The sequence below is a fragment of the Phyllobates terribilis genome, unplaced genomic scaffold (genome assembly GCF_046119375.1).
Source record: "Phyllobates terribilis strain yellow unplaced genomic scaffold, ASM4611937v1 Scaffold_9__5_contigs__length_417890890, whole genome shotgun sequence".
In the NCBI taxonomy this organism is placed as follows: Eukaryota; Metazoa; Chordata; class Amphibia; order Anura; family Dendrobatidae; genus Phyllobates; species Phyllobates terribilis.
This window is the reverse complement of record NW_027362769.1, coordinates 173,875,869-173,900,562: the sequence shown is the minus strand read 5'-3', so window position 1 is coordinate 173,900,562 and position 24,694 is coordinate 173,875,869. Positions and strand designations below refer to the sequence as shown.

The window sequence follows — 24,694 nt, the reverse complement described above, 5'->3', positions numbered from 1 at the left end:
GATGCCCCATCTAACACTCCCCATGGGAGGTTGTTTGTGCCTAGGAACTTTAGGAGAGATTTGTTTGTGGAGTGTCATGAGTCTCGGTTGGCAGGTCATCCAGGAATTTCGGAGACTAAGAGACTTGTTGTAGCGTCGGCGTCCCTGCCTCCTGCTAGGCAGGGACGCCGTTCCCCTCACCTCTCCACTCCGTGCCCGGCGTCCTCCTCCCTCTCTCAAAGGGGCCGCGTGCATCGTCCTAAGGAGTCCCCCGCCAATGGCCAGAGGATCTCACCATATATAAGGCACCTCCTCCAAAATGGAGGTGCCCGAGCAATGTTGTTGCAAAGCCTTTCAACTCTGCTTCAGCCCTCAGGTCCCGTTGCCAGCTTGTTTTCCAGTGCTGTCCACCTGCTTGCAATCCTGCGGTCCAACAGTCTGCCTACCAGCATCTGCCAGTCTGTCTATGGATCAGTCCGCCTGTGGACCAGGAAGAACCTGCCAGATACCTGCCAGATACCTGCCAGATACCTGCCTGATACCTGCCTGATACCTGCCTGATACCTGTCTACCTGCTTGCAATCCTGCGGTCCGACAGTCTGCCTACCAGCATCTGCCAGTCTGTCTATGGATCAGTCCGCCCGCGGACCAGGAAGCACCTGCCAGATACCTGCCTGATACCTGCCTGTTACCTGCCTGCCTGCCAGCCTGTCCAGAGACTCTTACCCGCTCACCTGGGAGCGCTCACCTGCTACCCGCCTGCTAGCCTACCTGGAGGCTTAGCCGTCACTTGCTGTGACCACTAGCCTGTCCAGAGACTCTTATCCTGCTGTCACTTGCCGTGACCACCTGCCTGTCGAGAGACTCTTACCCTGCTGTCACTTGCCGTGACCTCCCGCCTGTCTAGAGACTCTTATCCTGCTGTCACTTGCCGTGATCCCCCGCCTGTCAAGAGACTGTCCCCGTCACTTGCCGTGACCTCCTGCCCTTCTACACAGAGACTGTCCCTGTCACTTGACGTGACAGCCTGCCTGCTTTCCCTGGGAGCCACCCGCTTCCTTACAAGGACTGCCCCTTTGTATAGTAGCTCAGAGGTTCCACCTCCCAGACCTGTTACACTTGTAGGTCGCAGTTTTTGGTGGCCTGGGTGGCAGAAGGAAGTCATTAAGTGGGTGCGTCAATGTACTGTGTGTGCTAGATAGAAGTCTTCACATGCTCCTGCTGCGGGGTTGCTTTGCCCTCTGGAGGTTCCTAGTGCACCTTGGACGCATCTTGCTATGGATTTTATTACTGACCTTCCTGCCTCTGAGGGTTTCACTGTCATCTGGGTGCTCGTGGACCGTTTTAGCAAGATGTGTCGGAGGAGGAGAATTTTTCTGGTGATTTGGAGAGAGTTTGGACTGATGTGCGTGGTAACCTTCAGGAGGCTAACAAAAAGTCCAAGAAGTATTTTAACAGGAAACGTAAAGAGGTTTTGTTTACGGTTGGTGACATGGTTTGGTTGTCCTCTAAGAATCTGCGGTTGAGGATTCCTTCTAAGAAATTGGGCCCGAAGTTTGTAGGGCCGTTTAAGGTGCTTCAGGTAGTTAACCAATCTGCTGTTAGGTTGGAGGTTCCTACCTCCTGGAAGATCAATCCGGTGTTTCATGTTTCCTTATTGAAAAAAGCTGATGTTTCTGATAGGGACGCCACTGTTTCTGTTCCTCCAGTGGTGGAAGACGGTGAATATGAAATTTCTCGCATTCTTAATTCTAGATGGCATAGAGGGAGATTGCAGTATCTCGTCGCTTGGAAAGGTTTCGGTCCCGAGGATAACTCCTGGGTAAGGGCGGATGATGTCTCTGCTCCTAGACTTGTGGGAGCGTTTCACAGGAGGTTTCCTGATAGACCTGGGCCTGGAGGATTCGGAGGATCCTCATAGAAGAGGGGGTACTGTTAGAACCCTCCTGTTAGTTTTTTTTCTATTTTGTTGGTCACATGACTTTCTGCCTATATATCCAGCTCTGCCCTTTTGGCCTTACTGAACTTCAGTGTTACATTTACTCTTAAGCTAGCCAGGTGCCTTGTACCTTACTCTGTAGTTTGCTTGGTCTTTTGACCACTAGTACTTTTTGTTTGTCTTTGCTCTGCTACAATTTCTGCTAGGAGGTGTCCAACTATATCCCAGTCCTTAGTTCTTGTAGGGACCCCTCCCTTATATCTATAGGTCTGCGTTCAGACTAGCCGAGGACTTAGGCGGGTCTGTTCACAAGGAACAGGTCCCCCGCTGCATCGTAGGGAATCAGCTTAGTCCTATTGTAGGGATAGTTTTACTATCTTTCCTTAGTGCTTGTAGCAGTTCATAACAGTCAGGTCCTGGAAGGTATCAGGGGTCATCGGAGAGGTAAGTAGACGACCCCCTCTCCTCTTACAATCTTCTATGTGCCGCGATCACTATAGATCGCGGCATATAGAAGATAGCAAAGAGTTAACATCACTGGGACCTGATCCAATCGGGTCCCGATGATGTTCCCTGTCAGAGCTATCGCTCTGCACCGCACCCACAGCGATTGCAGGACCCTGGGGGTCCTGAGCGCTGCGGGACCACCCACCATTTTTAAACGTCGGCGCTGCACAGAGCCCAGGCAGCGCCGACTTTTATCTACAGTGGGTGGTCGGGAAGCGGTTAAAACTGTGGTTTGTCGGTCACAAGGATCACATATAATTGTGCTGAAAATACTGCCATTTCTCGCCTCCATTAAAAAAAATTTTCAGTGTGCCAGCGAAGTTATTGACACCAGTTTGCTGTTTAAAATAGTTACCTACAGGCCAGGCATTTAAAGCTGTGCTTTGTCCATCACACAGATCACATATAAGTTTGCTCCAAATTCAGCCATTTGTTGTGAGCGTGGAAGATAATGACCTCCATTTAAAATGGGCAATGCACGTGGCAAGGGACAGGGAAGTGGACATGGAAGTGGATAGAAATAGAGCTAAGCAACAGTACATGTGAAAAAGACTTAGGTATACTAATAGATCATAGACTGAACATGAGTCAACAGTGTGATGCAGCAGCAAAAAAGGCAAATACAATTCTGGGATGTATTAACAGAAGCATACAGTCTAGATCACGTGAAGTCATTATCGGTCTTTACTCCTCTTTGGTCAGACCTCATCTGGAATACTGTGTACAGTTTTGGGCACCACATTTTAAAAAAGACATAGACAAACTGGAGCAAGTTCAGAGAAGAGCGACCAGAATGGTGACTGGTCTGCAAACCATGTCCTATGAGGAACGGTTGCAGGATTTGGGAATGTTTAGCTTGCAAAAAAGAAGACTGAGAGGAGACTTAATAGCTGTCTACAAATATGTCAAGGGCTGTCACATTGTAGAAGGATCATCTTTATTCTCATTTGCACAAGGAAAGACTAGAAGCAATGGGATGAAACTGAAAGGGAGAAGATACAGATTAGATATTAGAAAAAACTTTTTGACAGTTAGGGTGATTAATGAGTGGAACAGGCTGCCACGAGAGGTGGTGAGTTCCCCTTCAATGGACGTCTTCAAACAGAGGCTGGACAGACATCTGTCTGAGATGATCTAGTGAATCCTGCTTTGAGCAGGGGGTTGGACCAGATGACACAGGAGGTCCCTTCCAACTCTACCATTCTATGATTCTATGATTCTATGTGATGGTGTATGCAGAGGAAGAGGCCGAGGGCAAGCTGAAATTGTGCCACAACAAACACTCACATCTTCTCGCTCGACCTTCTTGTTCCAATTAATAGGGGACTGCAGAACACCACTATTGAACACAGAGCAGTATGAAAAGGTTATTGGTTGGATAGCAAATAATTCTTCCAGTCACTTAGCCACCACCACCACCACCACCACCATGTCTTCCACAGTCAAGTGTCAGTAGCTGTGAGTCTGGACCGCATATTCCTCACCCTGATCCTCCTTCCTCCCACCATGCCGAGTACCCAGAGACAACTGATCCCACACTTGGGCACTGTGAAGAGCTGTTCACTTTACCATTTATAGATTTGGGCCTCTCGCCCGGTCCACTTGAAGCGGGGCAAGAGGAGATCGTATGTAGCAATGCCAAAATATTTGAGCAGCCACGGTCACACGAAGGCGACAGTGGGAAAGTGTCACAAGAGGTGGACGATGATGAGACACAATTGCCAGAAAGTTAGAAGGAGGTGGTGGATGATATAGTAACTGACCCAACCTGACAGGAGGACATGCAGAGCAAGGACAGCAGCACACAGGGGGAGGGAGGCAGAGCACCCCAACAGGCAGGAAGAAGCAGTGTGGTGGCCGCAGACAGAAGGCAGGCAACCGTTCCACGTAATACCAACACGACGGAAGTTGCCAGTACAACTGTTAGGTCTTCCCAAGTCTGGTTGTTTTTTAAAGACTCTGCCGATAACCCCAAAAAGGCCATTTGTACCACTTGCCAGGCCAGCATCAGCAGGGGCACAAATACTAGCAGCCTGACCTCCACCAGCATGATCAGGCACATGGCAGCAAAGCACCCGACTTTGTGGGCCGAACCCCAGGGTCCAGGAACAGTGTCTGCGGGTGACACCATTGCTTCTTCCGTTGTTGTGCATGCAAGCCAATCCCCTGTCCATGGTGCATGCAAAGATGCCTCCTGCCCTGCACCTGTCGTTGCGCACTCTCAAGTAGCAGCATCAGGAAGCACGTCCACGTCCTTGTCCCAGTGCAGCGTTCAGTTGTCCATACCCCAGTCCTTGGACCGCAAGCACAAATGTGCAGCCAACGCCCCCACAAGCCACACTACTAAATTTCCACATTTCGCGACTGCTTGTGTTCGAAAAGTTGCCTTTTAGGCTTGTGGAGACGGAAGCTTTCCGCAACCTGATGGCGGCGGCCGTCCCTCGGTACTCGGTCCCCAGCCGCCACTATTTCTCCCAATGCTGTCCCCGCATTACACAAGCACGTGTCCCACAACATTAGCCGTGCTCTCAACAATGTAGTTACTGGGAACGTCAACCTAACCATGGACACGTGGACAAGTGCTTGTGGGCAGGGACGGTACATCTCGCTGACGGCACACTGGGTTAACGTAGTGGAAGCCGGGACAAAGTCGGACCTTGGGACGGAACACATCCTCTCGACGCCGAGGATTTCGGGCCCTAGGTCAATCAGGGTTTCCCCCACAGTCTACAGCTCCTGCACCTCAGCCTCCTCCTCCTCTTCAGCCTCCATCTCCAAAATGACTACATCAGTCACAAGCTGGAAGCACTGCAGCACTGCCTCAGCCAAGCGGCAACAGGCTGTGCTGAAGCTAATATGCTTAGGTGACAATGTGCGCCAATTTTAGAAAGTCACCTACAGCTTCCGCCGCCCTTGCCGTGTTTCAGCAGCGTTTGCAGCTTCCGGCACACAGACTGGTGTGTGATGTCCCCACGCATTGGAAATCTACACTGCAGATGTTGGGAAGGATTTGTGAGCAGAAGAGGGCAGTTGTTCACTACCAGCATCAACAAGGCCGTCGGTATTCAGTTCAGACTCCACACATAAGACCTCAGGAGTGGACATGGATGTCAGACATATGTACCATCCTCCAAAACTTTGAGGACTACATCAAGATGGTGAGCGGCGATGACGCCATAATTAGCATCACCATCCCGCTTCTCTGTCTTCTGAAACGCTCTCTGCTCACAATCAAAGAGGATGCATTGCAGGCGGAGCACGATGAGATGGAGCAAGGAACCATACAGGGTGATTACACACAGCCCAGCCTCATCTCATCCCAACGTGGATTGGGTGACAATGAGGAAGAGGAGGAGGAGGAGGAAGAACAGGAGCTAGTTTCGTGCGCTACAGACGGTCCTACCTGCACAACTGTCATACCATCTGTTCAGCGTGGATGGCCAGAGGACAGACAGGAGGAGGAGGAGAACTTTATATCTATTATTCCTGAGGCGGACAGGTCTACAAAAATGGGGCAGTACCAGAAGGCCCTTGTTGCGGAACTATAAAAAAAATTCCCATTTGAAAAACGCTGGCGGCAGAGGGCACACTTTGTTGGACAACCAAGGAGTACAGGCGAGAGAGACACAACTTCAATCCAGCAGAGGCAGGGGAACACTGTCAAAGTTCTGGGAGAGTTTTCTCAGACTCTCCCATCGCACAGGCCCTGAGGAGCAGGGTTCTCTCACAAGGAGTGCAAAGTTTGGGAAGATGCTTAGGGAGTACCTTGCCGACCGTACCAACATCCTCCGTGATTCCTCTGAAACTTATAATTATTGGGTATCCAAGCTGGATACGTGGAATGAACTTGCTCTCTATGCCTTGGAGATCCTGGCCTGCCCTGCCGCCAGTGTTTTATCAGAGTGGGTTTTTAGTGCCGCTGGTGGAATTATAACTGATAAGCGCATCCGCCTGTCAACTGAAATGCTGACAGGCTGACTCTTATAAAAATGAACAAGGGCTGGATTGGGCCAGACTTCTCAACACCACCGAATGATAGCAGCGTAACATAAACTCAAATCCAGTGTCTTTTCTTGGGAGGTGTATTCCTATGCACCTTTTCACACCCACACATGGGTATACGCTTCCTGATTTGGCTATTTGCTCTTGTCCTTATCCTTCTCCTCATCCTTCACCACCATATCACCAGGGTGACCGTGGTCCGTGATGCAACACCCACATAATTTTTTTAAAGGGTGTTTATGATGCCCGTAAAAATATTTTTTTATCCAGTATGTTCATGTATACCCCCCAGGAGTAAATGTTTGTCAGCCCATACACTTAGTGCATGGGCATTACAAGTATAGGAGACCCTTTCTAATGGGAACATTTGTTATGAGGCCCTCCTCCATGTTTCTTCCAAGGGGCATTGGCGTGCCTCCAAATTTTTGCCAACCCTTGCATTCACTTCATAGACAAACACAGTGGGAGACTCACTTTCTAAAAATGGGAACATTGTTTTCAGGAGGCCCTCTGACCTCTACGTCTCTTCCAAGGTGCATCGGAGTGCCTCCCAATTTTTGGCAGAAGTTGCTTCACTGCATAGGCAAACACAATGGGAGACCCACTTCCTAATAATGGGAAAATTGTTTTTAGCAGGCTCTCTGACCTCCACGTCTCTTGCAAGGGGCATTGGAGTGCCTCCAAATTTTTGGCAGCCCTTGCAGTCACCGCATACGCAATAACAGTATAGGAGACCCACTCATTAATAATGGGAACAACAAAGCATAGCCGGCTGATGGCTCTCTAACAATAGCGAGGGCCAACTGCTGGCCCTTTAAGAATAGTAAAGGCTGCCTGATGGTCCTATAACAATAGGCTTTGTGACTTTCAGAGTCCCTCTTTCATAAATGAAACACGATGTGTCTGATGTGTCACACACCACATTGCCAGATAAGGTTGTAAAGTGTTAAAATGACATTTCCCGGAGAATGCATTTGTCACGGTTGAAAGCAATACAAAAGTGCAAAAACGCATCAAAAACGCTACGTGTGAACATAGCCCAAGGTGTGGAGGAGTATTTTTGTTTTGGTTATTTATTTTGCCTTATATACAAGTCATTACCCTGGAAAGGATGTTCCTTAACATATTTCCCAGGAAAATCCATTTTGCTTTCGTTTTTGTATGTTTTATTGTGAGTCCGTAAAAGTGGTGTAATACCTCTGACAACGTTGTGCACAGCAGTGACCTGAGAGTCAGAGATGCTTCCAGGGGTCTTCCCCATGCTGTTCCCATGTCATTTGAGCACTGTTCCCATCAATTTGGGCAATTTTTAGGCCTCTGCAGACCGCCGGGGGGAGCCGCCTGAAAAATGCTCGAGTTTCCCATAGACTTACATTGGGCTCGTTGCTCCCGAGTATTCCAATGTGCTCGACCCGAGCATCGAGCATCCGAGCATTTTAGCGCTCGCTCATCACTAGTTAAAAGAATTTTACATTTTATGTTATAAAATCTTTGTTTCAAACATTTGACAATTGTTGGCTGTCACTGAATAGAAATACTCTTGTCTTCATTCAGAGGCAGAAATCCTAAAACAGTCCTGCTCTCAGCCATTACAAATAGCTACAATTGTAACCAGTGTAGATAATGTTTTGTGAGCTAAACATACCAGCAGCACAAATCTCTAGTGGGCTACAATGTATTGGTCTGGAGTCACAGAATTGTCTAGAATTGTATCTACTTCTCAGCTGGGTGCAGCACTAGCTATGTGCAGGATTGCTGTATCAGAATGTAACCAAGAGGGTTCTCATTCACTGACAGCAAACAAATCATAAGGCAGTAAGGCTATGTGCCCATGTAGCAGATTTGATGCAGAGCGTTTTTGCCTCTCTCTGCCAGAAAAAAACGCATGCAAATTTACATGCGTTTTTTCTGCCAGAGAGAAGCGTTTTTTCAGCGTTTTCGCATGCGTTTTTTCAAGCACTTTTCCAAGCGATTTTGAGCATCACTTGAAAAAGTGCATGACAAGTTGGTCACACAATATAAATCCATGCAACCGGCATGGATTTATATTGTGTGAACAACTTAGATGCTTTAAATGCTGCATCTATAGTTTAAGGCTATGTGCCCACGATGCAGAAATGAAGCAGAAAATTTCTGCAGCATTTCTGCATCTCCCTGGCAGAAAAAAACGCATGCAGATTGACAAGCACTTTCCAGGCGATAGCATCACTTGGAAAGTGCTTGACAACTAGGTCACACTGTATAAATCCATGCAAACAGCATGGATTTATACAGTGTGAACCGTAAAAATTAAAACAAATAAAGCTATACTCACCCCCGAGGCCCCGGCGTGGCTGCAGCGCTCGTTCCTGTCTGGTTCCCGGCTGCCGGCATATCGCGAGACAGAGCGGTGAAGGGCCTGCGGTCACATGACTGTGACGTCACCGAAGGTCCTTCAGCGCTGCTGGCATTCAGAGAGAAGACGCCGGACAGGTGAGTATAAACTTTATTTGTTATTTTATTCTTTTTTTTACAGGTACAATGGTACCCAGGTCTGGATGAGAGTCTCCTCTCCTCCAGAACTGGGTACCATCCGCACATAGAGACGCATAGAAGCCGCTTGTAAAAATGTACAGTCGCGGTTTCTGTGCGTCTCAATGCAAGTCAATGGCGGGAGTTCCGCTGCACTTCCGCAAAATTAAATGACATGCTGCGGATTTTTGTACACAGCATAAACGCTGCGGAAAAATCCGCAGCATGTGCATAGAACATGCGGAATCCCCTTGGGGACCATGGGGTGCGGATTACCTAGCGTTTCACAAGCGTTTCCGCTGCGGAAATTCCGCAGCATAAACGCTTGAAAAACGCTACGTGGGCACTCAGCCTAAAAAAATAATTAAAAAGTTAAAAATAAAAAAAACCTGTATACTCACCTCTCCGGTCTCCTCCCGGCAGCGATCCTCTCTCCTCGGATTATCTGTGGACATGTGAGGATTACTTTGTTTTTTATTTTTATTTGGATTTTAATAAATGGGTAAAAGAGGGTCGGGGAGCATTTTGTTCAAATACAGGACTTTGCTCTCTGTCTTTTATTTTACTTAAACTTACGGGGTTAGTAATTTAAGCTAGTGTTTTATAGACGCCTCTCCATTACAAACCCCTTCGCTTGATGTAAGCGGACATAATATAGCTGACATCAACCCCAAAATCATTCACCCACTTGCCAACGCACCATAGCAAGTGGGAAGGGTCGAGGCTAAGCGCTAGAATTGGCACATATAATGGATGCGCCATTTCTGAGGTGGCTGAGGGCTGATGTTATTAGTCTGGGAGGGGACCAATATCCATGCCCCTTTTTAGCTTATTAATATGTGCCTGCAGCTGTTTGCTTAGATTTTGCTGGTTATTAAAAATAGGGGGACCCCATGTCATACTTTTTTGGGTCCCCCCTTTTTAATAACCAGTAAAGGCTAAGTTGACAGATGTGAGCTGATATTAATCAGATGGGAAGCTCCATGTTTATTACCCTTTTCCCAGACTATTAACAACAGCCCCCAGCTGTCAGTTTTCCCTCAGCTGGTTAAGAAAAATAAGGGGGACCCAAAGCCATTTTTTCATTTATTTATTTAATTAATAGCTAAATACATGAACATTAAACTACACACTCACTGCACTAATTATATATCTCAATGAAATCTTTCTATCTATATATCTATTATATCCTATTATGACGGTTCACGCTGTTAATTTACTGTATGCGGCTGATGAAAGGTCAGGTTTTCGATGAGATGGGTGCGTAAAAAACTCGCACGCACTCAGACCATGCGTATGCTGTGAGTTTTTTTTTTTCTCGCACCCATTCACTTGCATTGTTGAGTCTCGCCCGCCTTACGTGACCACTCACAGTGTGCTTTGATTTTTTTCCTCACCCCAAATCCAGGTGAGGAAAAACTCGCATATGAACACTGCCTAGTTAAATAATTGTGGAGAATGCGATTTTTTTCTCACATTGCACTCACTGATTTTATGCGCAGATGTGAGCATACCCTAAAGCAAATGGTGAATCATTCCTTGTAGTCTGACTGATTATGACTTGACTAGATGGTGGCCCGATTCTAACGCATCGGGTATTCTAGAATATGTATGCGGCCGACTGGGCGCAATCAGCAGAGCGTTGTTTAAATTTGGCGCCAAAATAGCTGATTGGTCGCGGCCGGCAACTGCGACCAAGCAGCAAAACGGTGTTTAAATTTGGCGCCCATAATGCTGATTGGCCGCCGCGACCAATCAGCAGAGCGGTGTTTAAATTTGGCGCCAATCTCGCTGATTGGTTGGAGTCGGCCGGCGGCCGCGACCAATCAGCAGAGCGTTGTTTAAATTTGGCGCCAAAATCGTTGATTGGTAGCGGCCGGCGGCCTCGACCAATGAGCAGAGCGGTGTTTAAATTTGCGCCAATCTCGCTGATTGGTCGCAGCCGGCCGCCAACCGCGACCAATCAGCAGAGCGTTGTTTAAATTTAGCGCCAATCTCGCTGATTGATCGCGGTCGGCCGGCAGCCGCGACCAATCAGCAGAGCGTTGTTTAAATTTGGCGCCAAAATAGCTGATTGCTCATTGGTCAAGGCCGCCGGCCGCTACCAATCAGCGATTTTGGCGCCAAATTTAAACAACACTCTGCTGATTGGTCAAGGCCGCCGACCGCTACCAGAGCGGTGTTTAAATTTGGCGCCAATGTCGCTGAATGGTTGCGGTCGGCCGTGACCAATCAGCAGAGCGTTGTTTAAATTTGGCGCCAAAATCGCTGATTGGTAGCGGCCGGCGGCCTCGACCAATGAGCAGAGCGGTGTTTAAATTTGGCGCCAATCTCGCTGATTGGTTGCGGTCGGCCGGCGGCCGCGACCAATCAGCAGAGCGTTGTTTAAATTTGGCGCCAATCTCGCTGATTGGTCGCGGTCGGCCGGCGGCCTTGACCAATCAGCAGAGCGTTGTTTAAATTTGGCGCCAAAATAGCTGATTGCTCATTGGTCAAGGCCGCCGGCCGCTACCAATCAGCGATTTTGGCGCCAAATTTAAACAACGCTCTGCTGATTGGTCAAAGCCGCTACCAGAGCGGTGTTTAAATTTGGCGCCAATCTCGCTGATTGGTTGCAGTCGGCCGGCGGCCGTGACCAATCAGCAGAGCGTTGTTTAAATTTGGCGCCAAAATCGCTGATTGGTAGCGGCCGGCGGCCTCGACCAATGAGCAGAGCGGTGTTTACATTTGGCGCCAATCTCGCTGATTGGTTGCGGTCGGCCGGCGGCCGCGCCCAATCAGCAGAGCGGTGTTTAAATTTGGCGCCAATCTCGCTGATTGGTCGCAGCCGGCCGCCAACCGCGACCAATCAGCAGAGCGTTGTTTAAATTTAGCGCCAATCTCGCTGATTGATCGCGGTCGGCCGGCAGCCGCGACCAATCAGCAGAGCGTTGTTTAAATTTGGCGCCAAAATAGCTGATTGCTCATTGGTCAAGGCCGCCGGCCGCTACCAATCAGCGATTTTGGCGCCAAATTTAAACAACACTCTGCTGATTGGTCAAGGCCGCCGACCGCTACCAGAGCGGTGTTTAAATTTGGCGCCAATGTCGCTGAATGGTTGCGGTCGGCCGTGACCAATCAGCAGAGCGTTGTTTAAATTTGGCGCCAAAATCGCTGATTGGTAGCGGCCGGCGGCCTCGACCAATGAGCAGAGCGGTGTTTAAATTTGGCGCCAATCTCGCTGATTGGTTGCGGTCGGCCGGCGGCCGCGACCAATCAGCAGAGCGTTGTTTAAATTTGGCGCCAATCTCGCTGATTGGTCGCGGTCGGCCGGCGGCCTTGACCAATCAGCAGAGCGTTGTTTAAATTTGGCGCCAAAATAGCTGATTGCTCATTGGTCAAGGCCGCCGGCCGCTACCAATCAGCGATTTTGGCGCCAAATTTAAACAACGCTCTGCTGATTGGTCAAAGCCGCTACCAGAGCGGTGTTTAAATTTGGCGCCAATCTCGCTGATTGGTTGCAGTCGGCCGGCGGCCGTGACCAATCAGCAGAGCGTTGTTTAAATTTGGCGCCAAAATCGCTGATTGGTAGCGGCCGGCGGCCTCGACCAATGAGCAGAGCGGTGTTTACATTTGGCGCCAATCTCGCTGATTGGTTGCGGTCGGCCGGCGGCCGCGCCCAATCAGCAGAGCGTTGTTTAAATTTGGCGCCAAAATCGCTGATTGGTAGCGGCCGGCGGCCTCGACCAATGAGCAGAGCGGTGTTTACATTTGGCGCCAATCTCGCTGATTGGTTGCAGTCGGCCGGCGGCCGTGACCAATCAGCAGAGCGTTGTTTAAATTTGGCGCCAAAATCGCTGATTGGTAGCGGCCGGCGGCCTCGAACAATGAGCAGAGCGTTGTTTAAATTTGGCGCCAATCTCGCTGATTGGTCGCGTTCGGCCGGCGGCCGCGCCCAATCAGCAGAGCGTTGTTTAAACTTGGTGCCGCTCATCTTCCCGCTGCATCCCCGCTGACCTCCGTCCTGCAGATGAGCCGCTAACGGCCGCCATCTTTTTCTCAAATCCCACGACGCTGATTGGCCGCGGCCGGACCAATCAGCGACGCGGGATTTCCTGAACAGACAGACAGAAAGACAGACAGACAGGATAAGACGATTATATATATATAGATATTATGGATGCTAATGGCATTCTCGAAAATAACCAGAGGGAGTGACATGTCAAGGATTAGAGGCCATGGTGTAAGGCACTGGCGGACATAGACAGAAGAGGCCATTGTCCTAGAATAGTATATCACCCCATAATTCTTCAGAATGCAAAATTTCAACTACTTTGGAGCTGGATGTGGCCCCCCTTACCTCTTGGGCCCCTGTGCGGCTGTACAGGTTGCCCAATTATATGTCAGCCCCTGAAGTAAGGTGCATGGGGATAAGAGCTCCTGAGAGTTCTTAGATAAGTGCAGCTAGAGTAGAGAGAAAATGCTTCACTACAATTCTCTCCTAAACTGACAATTTCACATAAATAATAATCACATAAAATGTTTTAATTGGCTTTATTTTGTTCATCTAGACATGATGGGAAAATGAAGCAGCAACAAGCTCCACGACTTCGGGTGCCAGGCCTGCAAGGCACATATCAAGATTCTGTTACAGATAACCAAAAAAGGGAAGGCGACGCTCCAGAAAAATATAATGGACTTTTATTGGCCATAGGGCATTTGTTTCTAACACTAAATCTTTTGTCAAGGTTCATTGTTAGAACCTTATTTTATCTATCTATATCAATCTATCTAGCTATCTCTATCTATCCATCTCGTATTTATCATCTGTATATTATCTATCTACTGTAAGTCTACATTTCCACATATATCTATCTATCTCTCTAGATGCAAAAAAAAATGAAGACCGCACTCCTCTTTGGAAAAAGTGAAAAAAAAAGTGATTTATTAGCCTATAAGGGCTGATGCATCGTTTCGGCTCCAAATGTGAGCCTTTCTCAAGCAATCTCACCAATCTGTGAAGATCTGCCAGTTTACAATCCATCCGCCACCATTCCACTATTACTACAAGATATTAATTGCTGGAATCTCCATTTACTCCTAGTCTGTGATGTAATTCAGACTAGTCAGTGACTAAATCTCTTTATGACAATAACAACAGCAGCGACCCCTACAGGTCCCCAGCAGGACCCCTAGATATAGAGTATAAAGAGGGGACATATCAAGGTTTTTGTCACTCCAGATGTCAACAGGCTGCAAGGACATTATGATACCTGTAGTTCCACTCGTTTAATAAATGAACAGCAGGTGTCATAGTAAAATCATGCAAAGGATTTATGGATTCAGTGATGTTACTTGTGCTGCCTTATTGTCAAGACCTAATATTTGCATTTACACATTTGTAGTGAAAATTGTATTAGAACATTATGTATCAATGATGAATAGAAATGTCTTTGTTTTTTACATGCAGAGGATGAAAACTTGAGACAAACTCTGAGAGCTACACAGAAGTCTAGCCTGATACATTGTAGCAAACTGTCAGCCTTATCTGTACATCCGCTGCTGCTGTGTGCAGCCCTCCAGGTGGTCTGCGCATGTACCCACTCAGCAGAGCAGGAGCAGCAAACATTTATGGAAATTGTGATAAATGAAAACATAAAGTCTATTAAAAGTTCTATAACATTTACACACGGATTACTATTTACATAACACAAAACAAAAACCCTTAAGGCCTATCATGTGTTACTGTCATATGTACTACCATGTGTGATACCTGCGCTGAACTCCGTATCTAATCCTATCATGTGATACTGTCTGCTGAGCCGTGTATCTAATCCTATCCTGTGTGATACTGTCTGCTGAGCCGTGTATCTAATCCTATCCTGTGTGATACTGTCTGCTGAGCTGTGTATCTAATCCTATCCTGTGTGATACTGTCTGCTGAGCCGTGTATCTAATCCTATCATGTGATACTGTCTGCTGAGCCGTGTATCTAATCCTATCATGTGATACCGTCTGCTGAGCCGTTTATCTAATCCTATCATGTGTGATACTGTCTGCTCAGCTGTGTATCTAATTCTATCCAGTGTGATACTGTCTGCTGAGAAGTGTATCTAATCCTATCATGTGTGATACTATCTTCTGAGCCGTGTATATAATCCTATCATATGTGATACTGTCTGCTGAGCCGTGTATCTAATCCTATCATGTGTGATACTGTCTGCTGAACAGTTTATCTAATCCTCTCCTGTGTGATACTGTCTGCTGAGCTGTGTATCTAATCCTGTTCTGTATGATACTGTCTGCTCAGCTGTGTATCTAATCCTATCATGTGTGATACTGTCTGCTGAGCTGTGTATCTAATCCTATCCTGTGTGATACTGTCTGCTGAGCTGTGTATCTAATCCTATCCAGTGATACTGTCTGCTGAGCTGTGTATCTAATCCTATCCTGTGTGATACTGTCTGCTGAGCTGTGTATCTAATCCTATCCTGTGTGATACTGTCTGCTGAGCTGTGTATCTAATCCTATCCTATGTGATACTGTCTGCTGAGCTGTGTATCTAATCCTATCCTGTGTGATACTGTCTGCTGAGCCGTGTATCTAATCCTATCCTGTGTGATACTGTCTGCTGAGCTGTGTATCTAATCCTATCCTGTGTGATACTGACTGCTGAGCTGTGTATCTAATCCTATCCTGTGTGATACTGTCTGTTGAGCTGTGTATCTAATCTTATCATGCGTCTGAGAATCAAACCTTACAACTCTTATGTAAAGTTTAGCACATGTGTAGGATAGATGGATATATACCAGGAGCTGCCGACATACTATTGGTGCAACCTGTGCAGTCGCATAGGGGCCCGAGTGGTAAGAGGGCCACTACCACCTCCAAATCAAGTGGAATTGTGCATTTTGAGGAGTTATTGTGCTGCAAAGGGCCCATATGCTGTTCTTGCACAGGGGCCCTATACTGTCTGTGTCCGCTCCTGAGATAGATAGATAGATAGATAGATAGATAGATAGATAGATAGATAGATAGATAGATAGATGAGTGACTTACCTGCAGCTCGTGTGTATGGAGCAGGTAGCCCCTGATGAAGAACCAGTAGAGGTTGGTAAGCAGGGAGGGTCCTGGCAAATCATCTAAGGTCTTCATCTTCTTTTCCCCCTCTGCTATTCCGGCAGCTGCAGCCCCATGTAAGGCTCTGCCCTGGGTGACCCCGGTCCTGCATGTCTGCAGCAGGGGTCTGATCCTGCTCCTGATGTCAGGGAGGTAGCTGCGGACCAGAGAAGTGGATATCATGTCTGAAGTGAGGGCTGCTGTCTCCTGGTGTCAGAGAGGAAATCCCTGAGAGGTCTCCCTCCCACTAGTGACATCCTGAGGAAATCGCTGCATCAGGAAAAGAGGAGTGGAAGATGGGCGCTGCTTATCTGTGGAGCAAAGTCCACCCTGACTGTCCTGAACATCACTTTATCTTGAGGGAATTGTAATATAAGCAATTGTCCATTTCATAGATATCTTTGGGACTATTCTTAAAATGCACCTGAAGGGGTCAAACTCCCTGCTGATATTAGAGCATGGGCGCAGTTTACGGCAGCCTGCACACAATCCCTTTAACCCTTCAGCGGCGGACATTTTTATTTATTTATTTTAGTTCTCCAAGAGCCATAATTTTTTTTTACATAACCGCCTGACGTCTTGTTTTTAGCAGAATGAGTTGAACTTTTTAACCCCTTCATGGCCGGAGCATTTTGCTTTTTCAGTTTTTTGCTCCCCTTGTTCCCAGAGCCATAACTTTTTTTTTATTTTTCGGTTAATATGGCAGTGTGAGGGCTTATTTTTTTGCGGGACGAGTTGTACTTTTGAACGACATCACTGGTTTTACCATATCGTGTACTGGAAAACGGGGAAAAAATTCCAAGTGCGGTGAAATTGCAAAAAAAAAAAGTGCAATACCACAGTTGTATTTTTTTTTTGTTTTTTTTTTTACCACGTTCACTGAATGCTAAAACTGACCTGCCATTATTATTCTCCAGGTCATTACGAGTTCGTAGACTCCAAACATGTATAGGTTCTTTTTTATTTAAGTGGTGAAAAAAATTCCAAAGTTTGCTAAAAAAAAAAAAAAAAAAATGGCGCCATTTTCCGAGACCCATAGCGTCTCCGCTTCTCAGGATCTGGGGCCAGATGAGCAGACCGCCTACGGGGTCACCAATGGGCAGGGTAAGTGATGCGCTTCCGGTGCGGCGCTGTTAAATGCCGCTGTCAGAGATTGACGGCGCCATTTAACTAGTTAACAGCCGCGGGTGGGTCGTGATTCCACTCGCGGCTGTTGCGGGCACAGGTCAGATGTAAGGATCAGCTGACATGTGCCCAGTTTAGCGTGGGCTCAGCGCCAGAGCCCGCGCTGAACTGGGGGTTATGTCGTGGTGCATACTATTGAGTATCACATCATAAAAGGGTTAATGTCACCATTTACTTTATTGTATGTTGTATTAGAAAAATAAAAAAAAAATCTTTGTGGACTAAAAAACAAAACAAAAGAAAACAACAATTCCTCCATGGTTTTTGCTTTTCATTAATATAGTAAAAAATGACCTGTTCAATTTATTCTGTGTGAGTCAGTGCGATTACACCAATACCAAATGTGCAGAGTTTTTTCGTGTTTTACTACTGCTCTTTTTTAATTAATACGTAAAAAAAATATATAAATAAATAAAAGTTTCTGTTACCGTTTTCTGAGACCCATAACTTTTTTTAAAAAATTTTCGCTGATGGAGCAGAATGAGGGTTTGTTTTTTTCAGGATGAGATTTTTATTAGCATAATTTTCATATCACTTTGTGTTAATTTTTATTATTTTTTTTGTTGGAGAGATGGCCAAACAACATCAATTCTGATTTTCCTAAATGTTTTGTGTATAAATAAGGTGATATTTTATTAGTTTACATAGCAACCATGCCAAATATGTTATTTTTTTTTATTGTTTAGGATCTTTTATTTATTTATTTTTTAAAGGAAAAGAAAGGTGATTTAGATTTTTATATTTTGTGTTTTTTTTTTATATTTTTTAAACTATTTTTTTTTTTTACATTTTTCTCTCTCACTAGAGGGCTTGAACCTTCAATAGGGTGCCGCTTTGCACCATAGCCAGTGCCTCCTGAGCTGATTTAGACACTTGCACTTGTCAGAAAGGTGTTAAACGAACCTGTCAGTACAGTTTTCCATATGGAAGTAGCGACTTAGCCGTATAGGCATATGCCACCCAATAAAATTATACCTTTTTTTGCAGAGATCTGATGTGCAAGTCATGAGAAAACTAGTGTAGAAGACACATGCAAATCAGGCTGGAGGTGCACTGGGGGCGTCAGTGCACTGGAATATCTGTTATTGGGGTCACCCCCCCCCCCCCCATCCTGCATCCTGTTCTCAAGGTTTTTCTTCCCAATGTTCAGATGAGTTTTACTTTCTCCCATGTTTCGCCATACTCTGGGCACCACACGACGGGGATACACCTCCTGCAGTGACCTTCAGACTACTAAATATTTATCTAGTATAGAAGAGTATTTACCAAATATTAGTCAATCTACTGATGTAACATGACCTAGGTCACTGGTCACAGCCTCTCTCAGAGTCGGCACACTCTTCTCCTCAAATATTCTGTGCTCCTGGGGGCCCTGCTAATGCCACTGTGTCACTCTCAATCTGTGACCATCCAGAAAATAATGACACTCCTCCTCTGAAATACTCCGTGATGCTGAGGACTTTGCTTCTTCAACTGCCTTTTGGTCCTTGATCTGTCACATACAGCCCTGACCTCACTGACGTCATCACATGGGTGAAAATATCACCCACAACTCTCCTGAAATCCTCTGTGCTGTTGAGGGACCCTGCTCCTCCCACTGTATACCTTTTAATATCTGACCTTATAATAATAATCTTTTATTTTTATATAGCGCTAACATATTCTGCAGCACTTTACATCATCACTGTCTCCATTGAGGCTCACAATCTACATTCCCTATGGAGGAAACTGGAGAACCCGGAGGAAACCCACACAAACACGGGGAGAACATACAAACTCCCTGCTGATGTTGTCCTTGGTGGGATTTGAACCCAGGGCCCAGCGCTGCAAGGCTGCAGTGCTAACCACTAAGCCACCATGTTACCTATAAGATCAGTACTCTCCTCTCCTGAAATCCTCTGTGCTGCTGAGGGACCCTGCTCCTCTCACTGTATACCTTTTAGTCTCTGACCTTGCCTATAACATCAGCACTCTCCCCTCCTGAATGCCTCTGTGCTGCTGGGGGACCCTGCTCCTCCCATTGCATATCTTTTAGTCTGACCTCCCCCATAAAATCAGCACACTTTTCTCCAGAAATCCTCTGTGCTGCTGAGGGACGCTACTCCTCCTACTGTATACATTTTTGCCTCTAACCTCCCCCATAAGATTTGCACTCTCTTTTCCTGAAACCCTCTGTGCTGCGGAGGGACCCCGCTCCTCCCATTGCATACCTTTAAGTCTGACCTCCCCCATAAAATCAGACTGAAATCCTCTAGTCTTTGATAGGTTTTCTAACTCAGTTTTCTGAGGATTATTAAATTGCACTGAAGTGAGAGTGCTGGCCTCTAGCATGTAATCTGACTGCTTCTGTGGTGAAACTACAACTCCCAGCAAGTCTCCTTGCTGAGGTCCAGAGACTACTTTCTGCATGTCATATGTATGGGAGGTGCTGATTCTTTACATCTCTCCTGCTTATCTCACGCTGATCGACCTTCAGACCTTTAAGGTGCGGCCATCACAGCGCCGAGATCCCCGTGATATGTAAGCCTTGACCCAATGCATAGAGCGACTGTTCACACGCAACTGTACAATTACATCTATTACATAGATAGGTGAGGACAGGCCAGCGACTGATACGGTCACTGGGAGCAGGAATGTATGAAGATTGTCCAGCTCAAAGGACAAAATGGGCATATCCTGATACAGGGAGAACAAAAACACTTCTAATGTGGAGCGTCAAGTCTTCTCTTTCCTTGTGTCTCATTCACTTACATGGGAGAGAGCTGCAATACCATTCACGACCACTAATCAATGACTGGAGCAGTTCCAGATCCCATACACTGCATTCTCTTCAATCACCTGATCGTGGGGGTACAGGTAGTCGGAGCTGCACTGATGTGATTTCAACTCTAGAGACTTGAATGTGAGAAAACCTGCAGCACCACTCACAGCCACTACACAACGTATACAGTTGAGTCGGTTCCAGTGAACCACAGTCTCTTCAATCAGCGGCTCAGTGTGGACCTCTAGAGAACCAATTTTAATAACCTGCCCTAAGCATAGGTCATCAGTATAAAAGTTACAAAACATCCCTATAAATGATAACTCTGACTGCCTGATGCCCCCACTAAGGGGAGCTCACAGCATATGAGTTTGTACAGCTCCCACTAAACTCAATACTTGGGTGAGCTCCCCCTAGTGGTGTCAATTGGCATCTAGGAGTTGATCTTTTCTCTCAGACAATGGGGACAGATGCTCATGGAGCTTGCAATGCACTAATGTTGCACTCTATCTTTATAAGCCTCATTCTCTCCTAGGAGGACTTCCTGCGAATAGGTCAGCATATAAGGGAATATACAGTGGGTATGGAAAGTATTCAGACCCCTTTAAATTTTTCACTCTTTGTTTCATTGCAGCCATTTGGTAAATTCTAAAAAGTTCATTTTTTTCTCATTAAAGTACACTCTGCACCCCATCTTGACTGGAAAAAAAACAGAAATGTAGAAATTTTTGCAAATTTATTAAAAAAGAAAAACTGAAATATCACATAGTCATAAGTATTCAGACCCTTTGCTCAGACACTCATATTTAAGTCACATGCTGTCCATTTCCTTGTGATCCTCCTTGAGATGGTTCTACTCCTTCATTGGAGTCCAGCTGTGTTTAATTAAACGGATAGGACTTGATTTGGAAAGGCACACACCTGTCTATATAAGACCTCACAGCTCACAGTGCATGTCAGACCAAATGAGAATCATGAGCTCAAAGGAACTGCCCAAGGAGCTCAGAGACAGAATTGTGGCAAGGCACAGATCTGGCCAAGGTTACAAAAGAATTTCTGCATTACTCAAGGTTCCTAAGAGCACATTCGTGTAGCGCCGGCGTCCCTGCCCTCTGCTAGGCAGGGACGCTGTTCCCCTCACCTCTCTGCTCCGTGCCCGGCGTCCTCCTCCCGCTCTGCTGGCAGCGCGCGCTCCTTCCCGGCCACTGTGCTTAGGGCGCGCGCGCGCTCTCCCTCCCTCTTAAAGAGGCCGCGCGCGCCGTCCTAAGGAGTCCCCGGCCAATGGCCGGAGGACTTCACCATATATAAGGCACCTCCTCCAAAATGGAGGTGCCCGAGCAATGTTGTTGCACTGTTCTACTCTGCTTCAGCCCTCAGGTCCCGTTGCCAGTTACCTGCCAGTTACCTGCCTGATTCCTGCCAGAGTCCTGCCAGTTTGCTGTCTGTTTCCTGCCAGTTATTCCTGCTACCTGCTTGCTAGCCTGAGGTCCGACGGTCTGCCTTACAACTCCTGTCAGTCTGTCTAAGGACCAGCTTGCCCGCTCACCTGGGAGCGCACATTAGCTACCTGCCTGCTTCCTAGCCTGAGGTCCGACGGTCTGCCTTTCTACTCCTGTCAGTCTGTCTATGGACCAGCTTGCCCGCTCACCTGGGAGCGCTCCTCCGCTACCTGCCTGCTTGCCTGCCCGGAGGCTCCGCCGTCACGTGCTGTGACCACCAGCTATTCCAGAGACTCTTGCCCGCTCACCTGGGAGCGCTTCTCCGCTACCTGCCTGCTTGCCTGCCCGGAGGCTCCGCCGTCACGTGCTGTGACCACCAGCTATTCCAGAGACTCTTGCCCGCTCACCTGGGAGCGCTTCTCCGCTACCTGCCTGCTTGCCTACCTGGAGGCTTCGCCGTCACGTGCTGTGACCACCTGCTATTCCAGAGACTCTCGCTTGCTCACCTGGGAGCACACATCCTCCATCTGCCTTGCTAGCCTACCTGGAGGTTCAGCCATCACAGGTCGTACCTACCCTTTACCTAGAGACTGCCCCGGTCCCTTTCCGTGACCTCCAGCCCGTTCACCCAGAGACTGCCCCGGTCACTTGCCGTGACCTCCAGCCCGTTCACCCAGAGACTGCCCCGGTCACTTGCCGTGACCTCCAGCCCGTTCTTCCTGAGACTGTCCCGGTCACCTGCTGTGACTGCCTGCCTTGTCGCCACCCGCTCCCTTACAAGGACCGCCCCCTTGTATAGTAGCTCAGAGGTTCCGCCTCCCAGACCCGTTACAGTTTGCTCGGGCCCTGGAACCCGGTGGCACCCAAGCTCCCTCGCTCTCGGACCTCTGTCATGAACTGTCCCGTCAGAGGTCCCAACAGGAGTCCATCCTGGGTCACCTGCGGAATGTCAATTCTCGCCTGGATACTCTGACTGCTCCACCAGCAACCACCGCCAGTGCCATGACTCGCAACCCGGCAGCTCCGCTGCCCACCAATACCATGGTATCCTACCCCGGACCCCGGCTTTCTGCACCTCCTTGCTTCGGAGGCGACTCCGCCCAGGCTCGGGGCTTCATAAATCAGTGCACCCTGCACTTTGAACTATTGTCCCACCAGTTTAACTCCGACCGGGCCAAAATTGCCTTCATCATGTCCCATCTCACCGGGGAGGCCCTGGCCTGGCTAAATCCTCTATGGGAGAGAGGAGACCCCCTGGTGTCCGACTTGCCTGCCTTCCTCACGGCTTTCCAGAAAGTCTTCGACGAACCCGGACGGAGGACCTCATCCGCATCATCTCTGCTACGCCTCCGTCAGGGAAGTCTCACCGTGGGCCAATATGCCATACGGTTCCGTACCCTTGCCTCGGAGCTGGCCTGGGATAACGACGCTCTGGTATCCGTCTTCTGGGAGGGTCTGTCCGGCCGTATTAAAGATGAACTTGCCGGTCGGGACATTCCTACCACTCTCGATGACCTAATAACTCTTGCCACCCGGATTGACCTACGGTTCCAGGAGCGTGCCAAAGAGGTCACCCGTGAGAGGAGGTTTCCACGTCTAGCTCCTACCTTTCAGAAACCCGTCACTCCCTCCATCTCTCCCCAGGTACACTCTCCTGAGTCTATGCAGGTCGACCAGACCAAGATGGTCAAAACCCGTCAGGACTTACGCCGTGCCGAGGGGAGCTGCTTCTACTGTGGCAGTAAGGAGCACCGGATCCGTGCCTGCCCAGAGAGGTCGGGAAACGCCTGTGTCTAGGTTCGCTCAGAGAGGTCGACCTAGACAAGAATAAATCCTCTCCATCTCTGCTGCTGTCAGTTTCAATTGTCTGCGGGGAGAACCGTTATTTCGAACTAGCCCAACTGGACTCTGGAGCAGCCGGGAATCTTATTTCACAGTCCCTGGTAGAGAAATACCGCATCCCCACCAAACCTCTGGCTGTACCCTTGTCTGTTGCTGCCGTGGATGGGGGTCTCTTACCACGCCCCATCCAACTCATCACCGAATCCATTACTCTACAGGTGGGAATGCTGCATTCTGAGAGTATCTCCTTTCATGTTCTGCCTGGACTCTCTCACGCCCTCTTGCTAGGTCTACCTTGGCTCCAGAGACATGCACCCGTGCTTGACTGGCAGACCGGAGAAGTCCTTCGCTGGGGACAGGACTGCCATAAGACCTGTCTGGTTCCCGTCCATCCCGTCCGTCCTTCTCCTACCCCAGCTAATCTACCTGGACTTCCGATTCCTTATTGGTCTTATGCTGATGTCTTTAATAAAAAGGAAGCAGAGACACTACCCCCTCATAGACCATACGACTGCCCTATCGACCTGTTACCCGGTACTACTCCTCCCCGTGGGCGTATTTATCCATTATCCGCTGCTGAGACCCGGTCGATGTCCGAATATATTGAGGAGAATCTGGCCAGGGGATTCATCCGGAAATCTACCTCCCCGGCGGGAGCAGGCTTCTTCTTCGTAAAAATGAAGGACGGCTCTCTCCGTCCCTGTATAGACTATAGAGGCCTTAACCAAATCACGGTGAAGAATAAGTACCCCCTTCCGCTCATTCCGGAGTTATTTGATCGTCTGAGAGGGGCTAGAATCTTCACCAAACTGGACCTCCGTGGGGCGTACAACCTGGTTCGTATCCGTCAGGGGGATGAATGGAAGACGGCATTCAACACCCGGGACGGCCACTATGAATATCTGGTAATGCTCTTTGGTCTCTGTAACGCTCCTGCCGTCTTTCAAGAGTTGGTCAATGACATCTTCCAGGACCTTCTCTACTCCTGCGTAGTGGTGTACCTGGACGACATCTTGGTCTTCTCTCCGGATCTCCAGACTCACCGGAGGGACGTTCGTCAGGTCCTGCTCAGGCTCAGGCAGAATCACCTCTTCGCTAAATACGAGAAGTGCCTCTTTGAGCAGACCTCGCTTCCGTTTTTGGGCTACATTATTTCTCAGACCGGCCTACGAATGGATCCAGAGAAACTGTCTGCCATCGAGAAATGGCCTCGACCGGAGGGGTTGAAGGCCATTCAGCGGTTCCTGGGCTTCGCCAACTACTACTGCCTCTTCATACCACACTTCTCTTCCCGGACTGCCCCAATTTCCGCGCTCACCCGTAAGGGTACTAATCCCAAAGAGTGGCCGCCCGAAGCAGAGGAGGCCTTTCTTTCCTTAAAACAGGCCTTCTCTTCCGCCCCGGTGCTGCATCGCCCGGACGGCAACAAGC

General features: G+C 48.1%; 1 protein-coding gene across 1 annotated transcript in view; it reads right to left on the bottom strand.

Annotated features, from left to right (window-relative positions):
- LOC141161895 (sterol 26-hydroxylase, mitochondrial-like) overlaps nt 1-16,472 on the bottom strand; it is a 66,870-nt gene extending 50,398 nt beyond the window's left edge. The window contains exon 1 of the mRNA XM_073647389.1: nt 15,977-16,472. Coding sequence (XP_073503490.1) covers nt 15,977-16,219 — 243 coding nt within the window. The 5' untranslated portion in view covers nt 16,220-16,472. The remainder of the gene's footprint in view (nt 1-15,976) is intronic.
- Between the last annotated feature and the right edge of the window lie 8,222 nt (nt 16,473-24,694).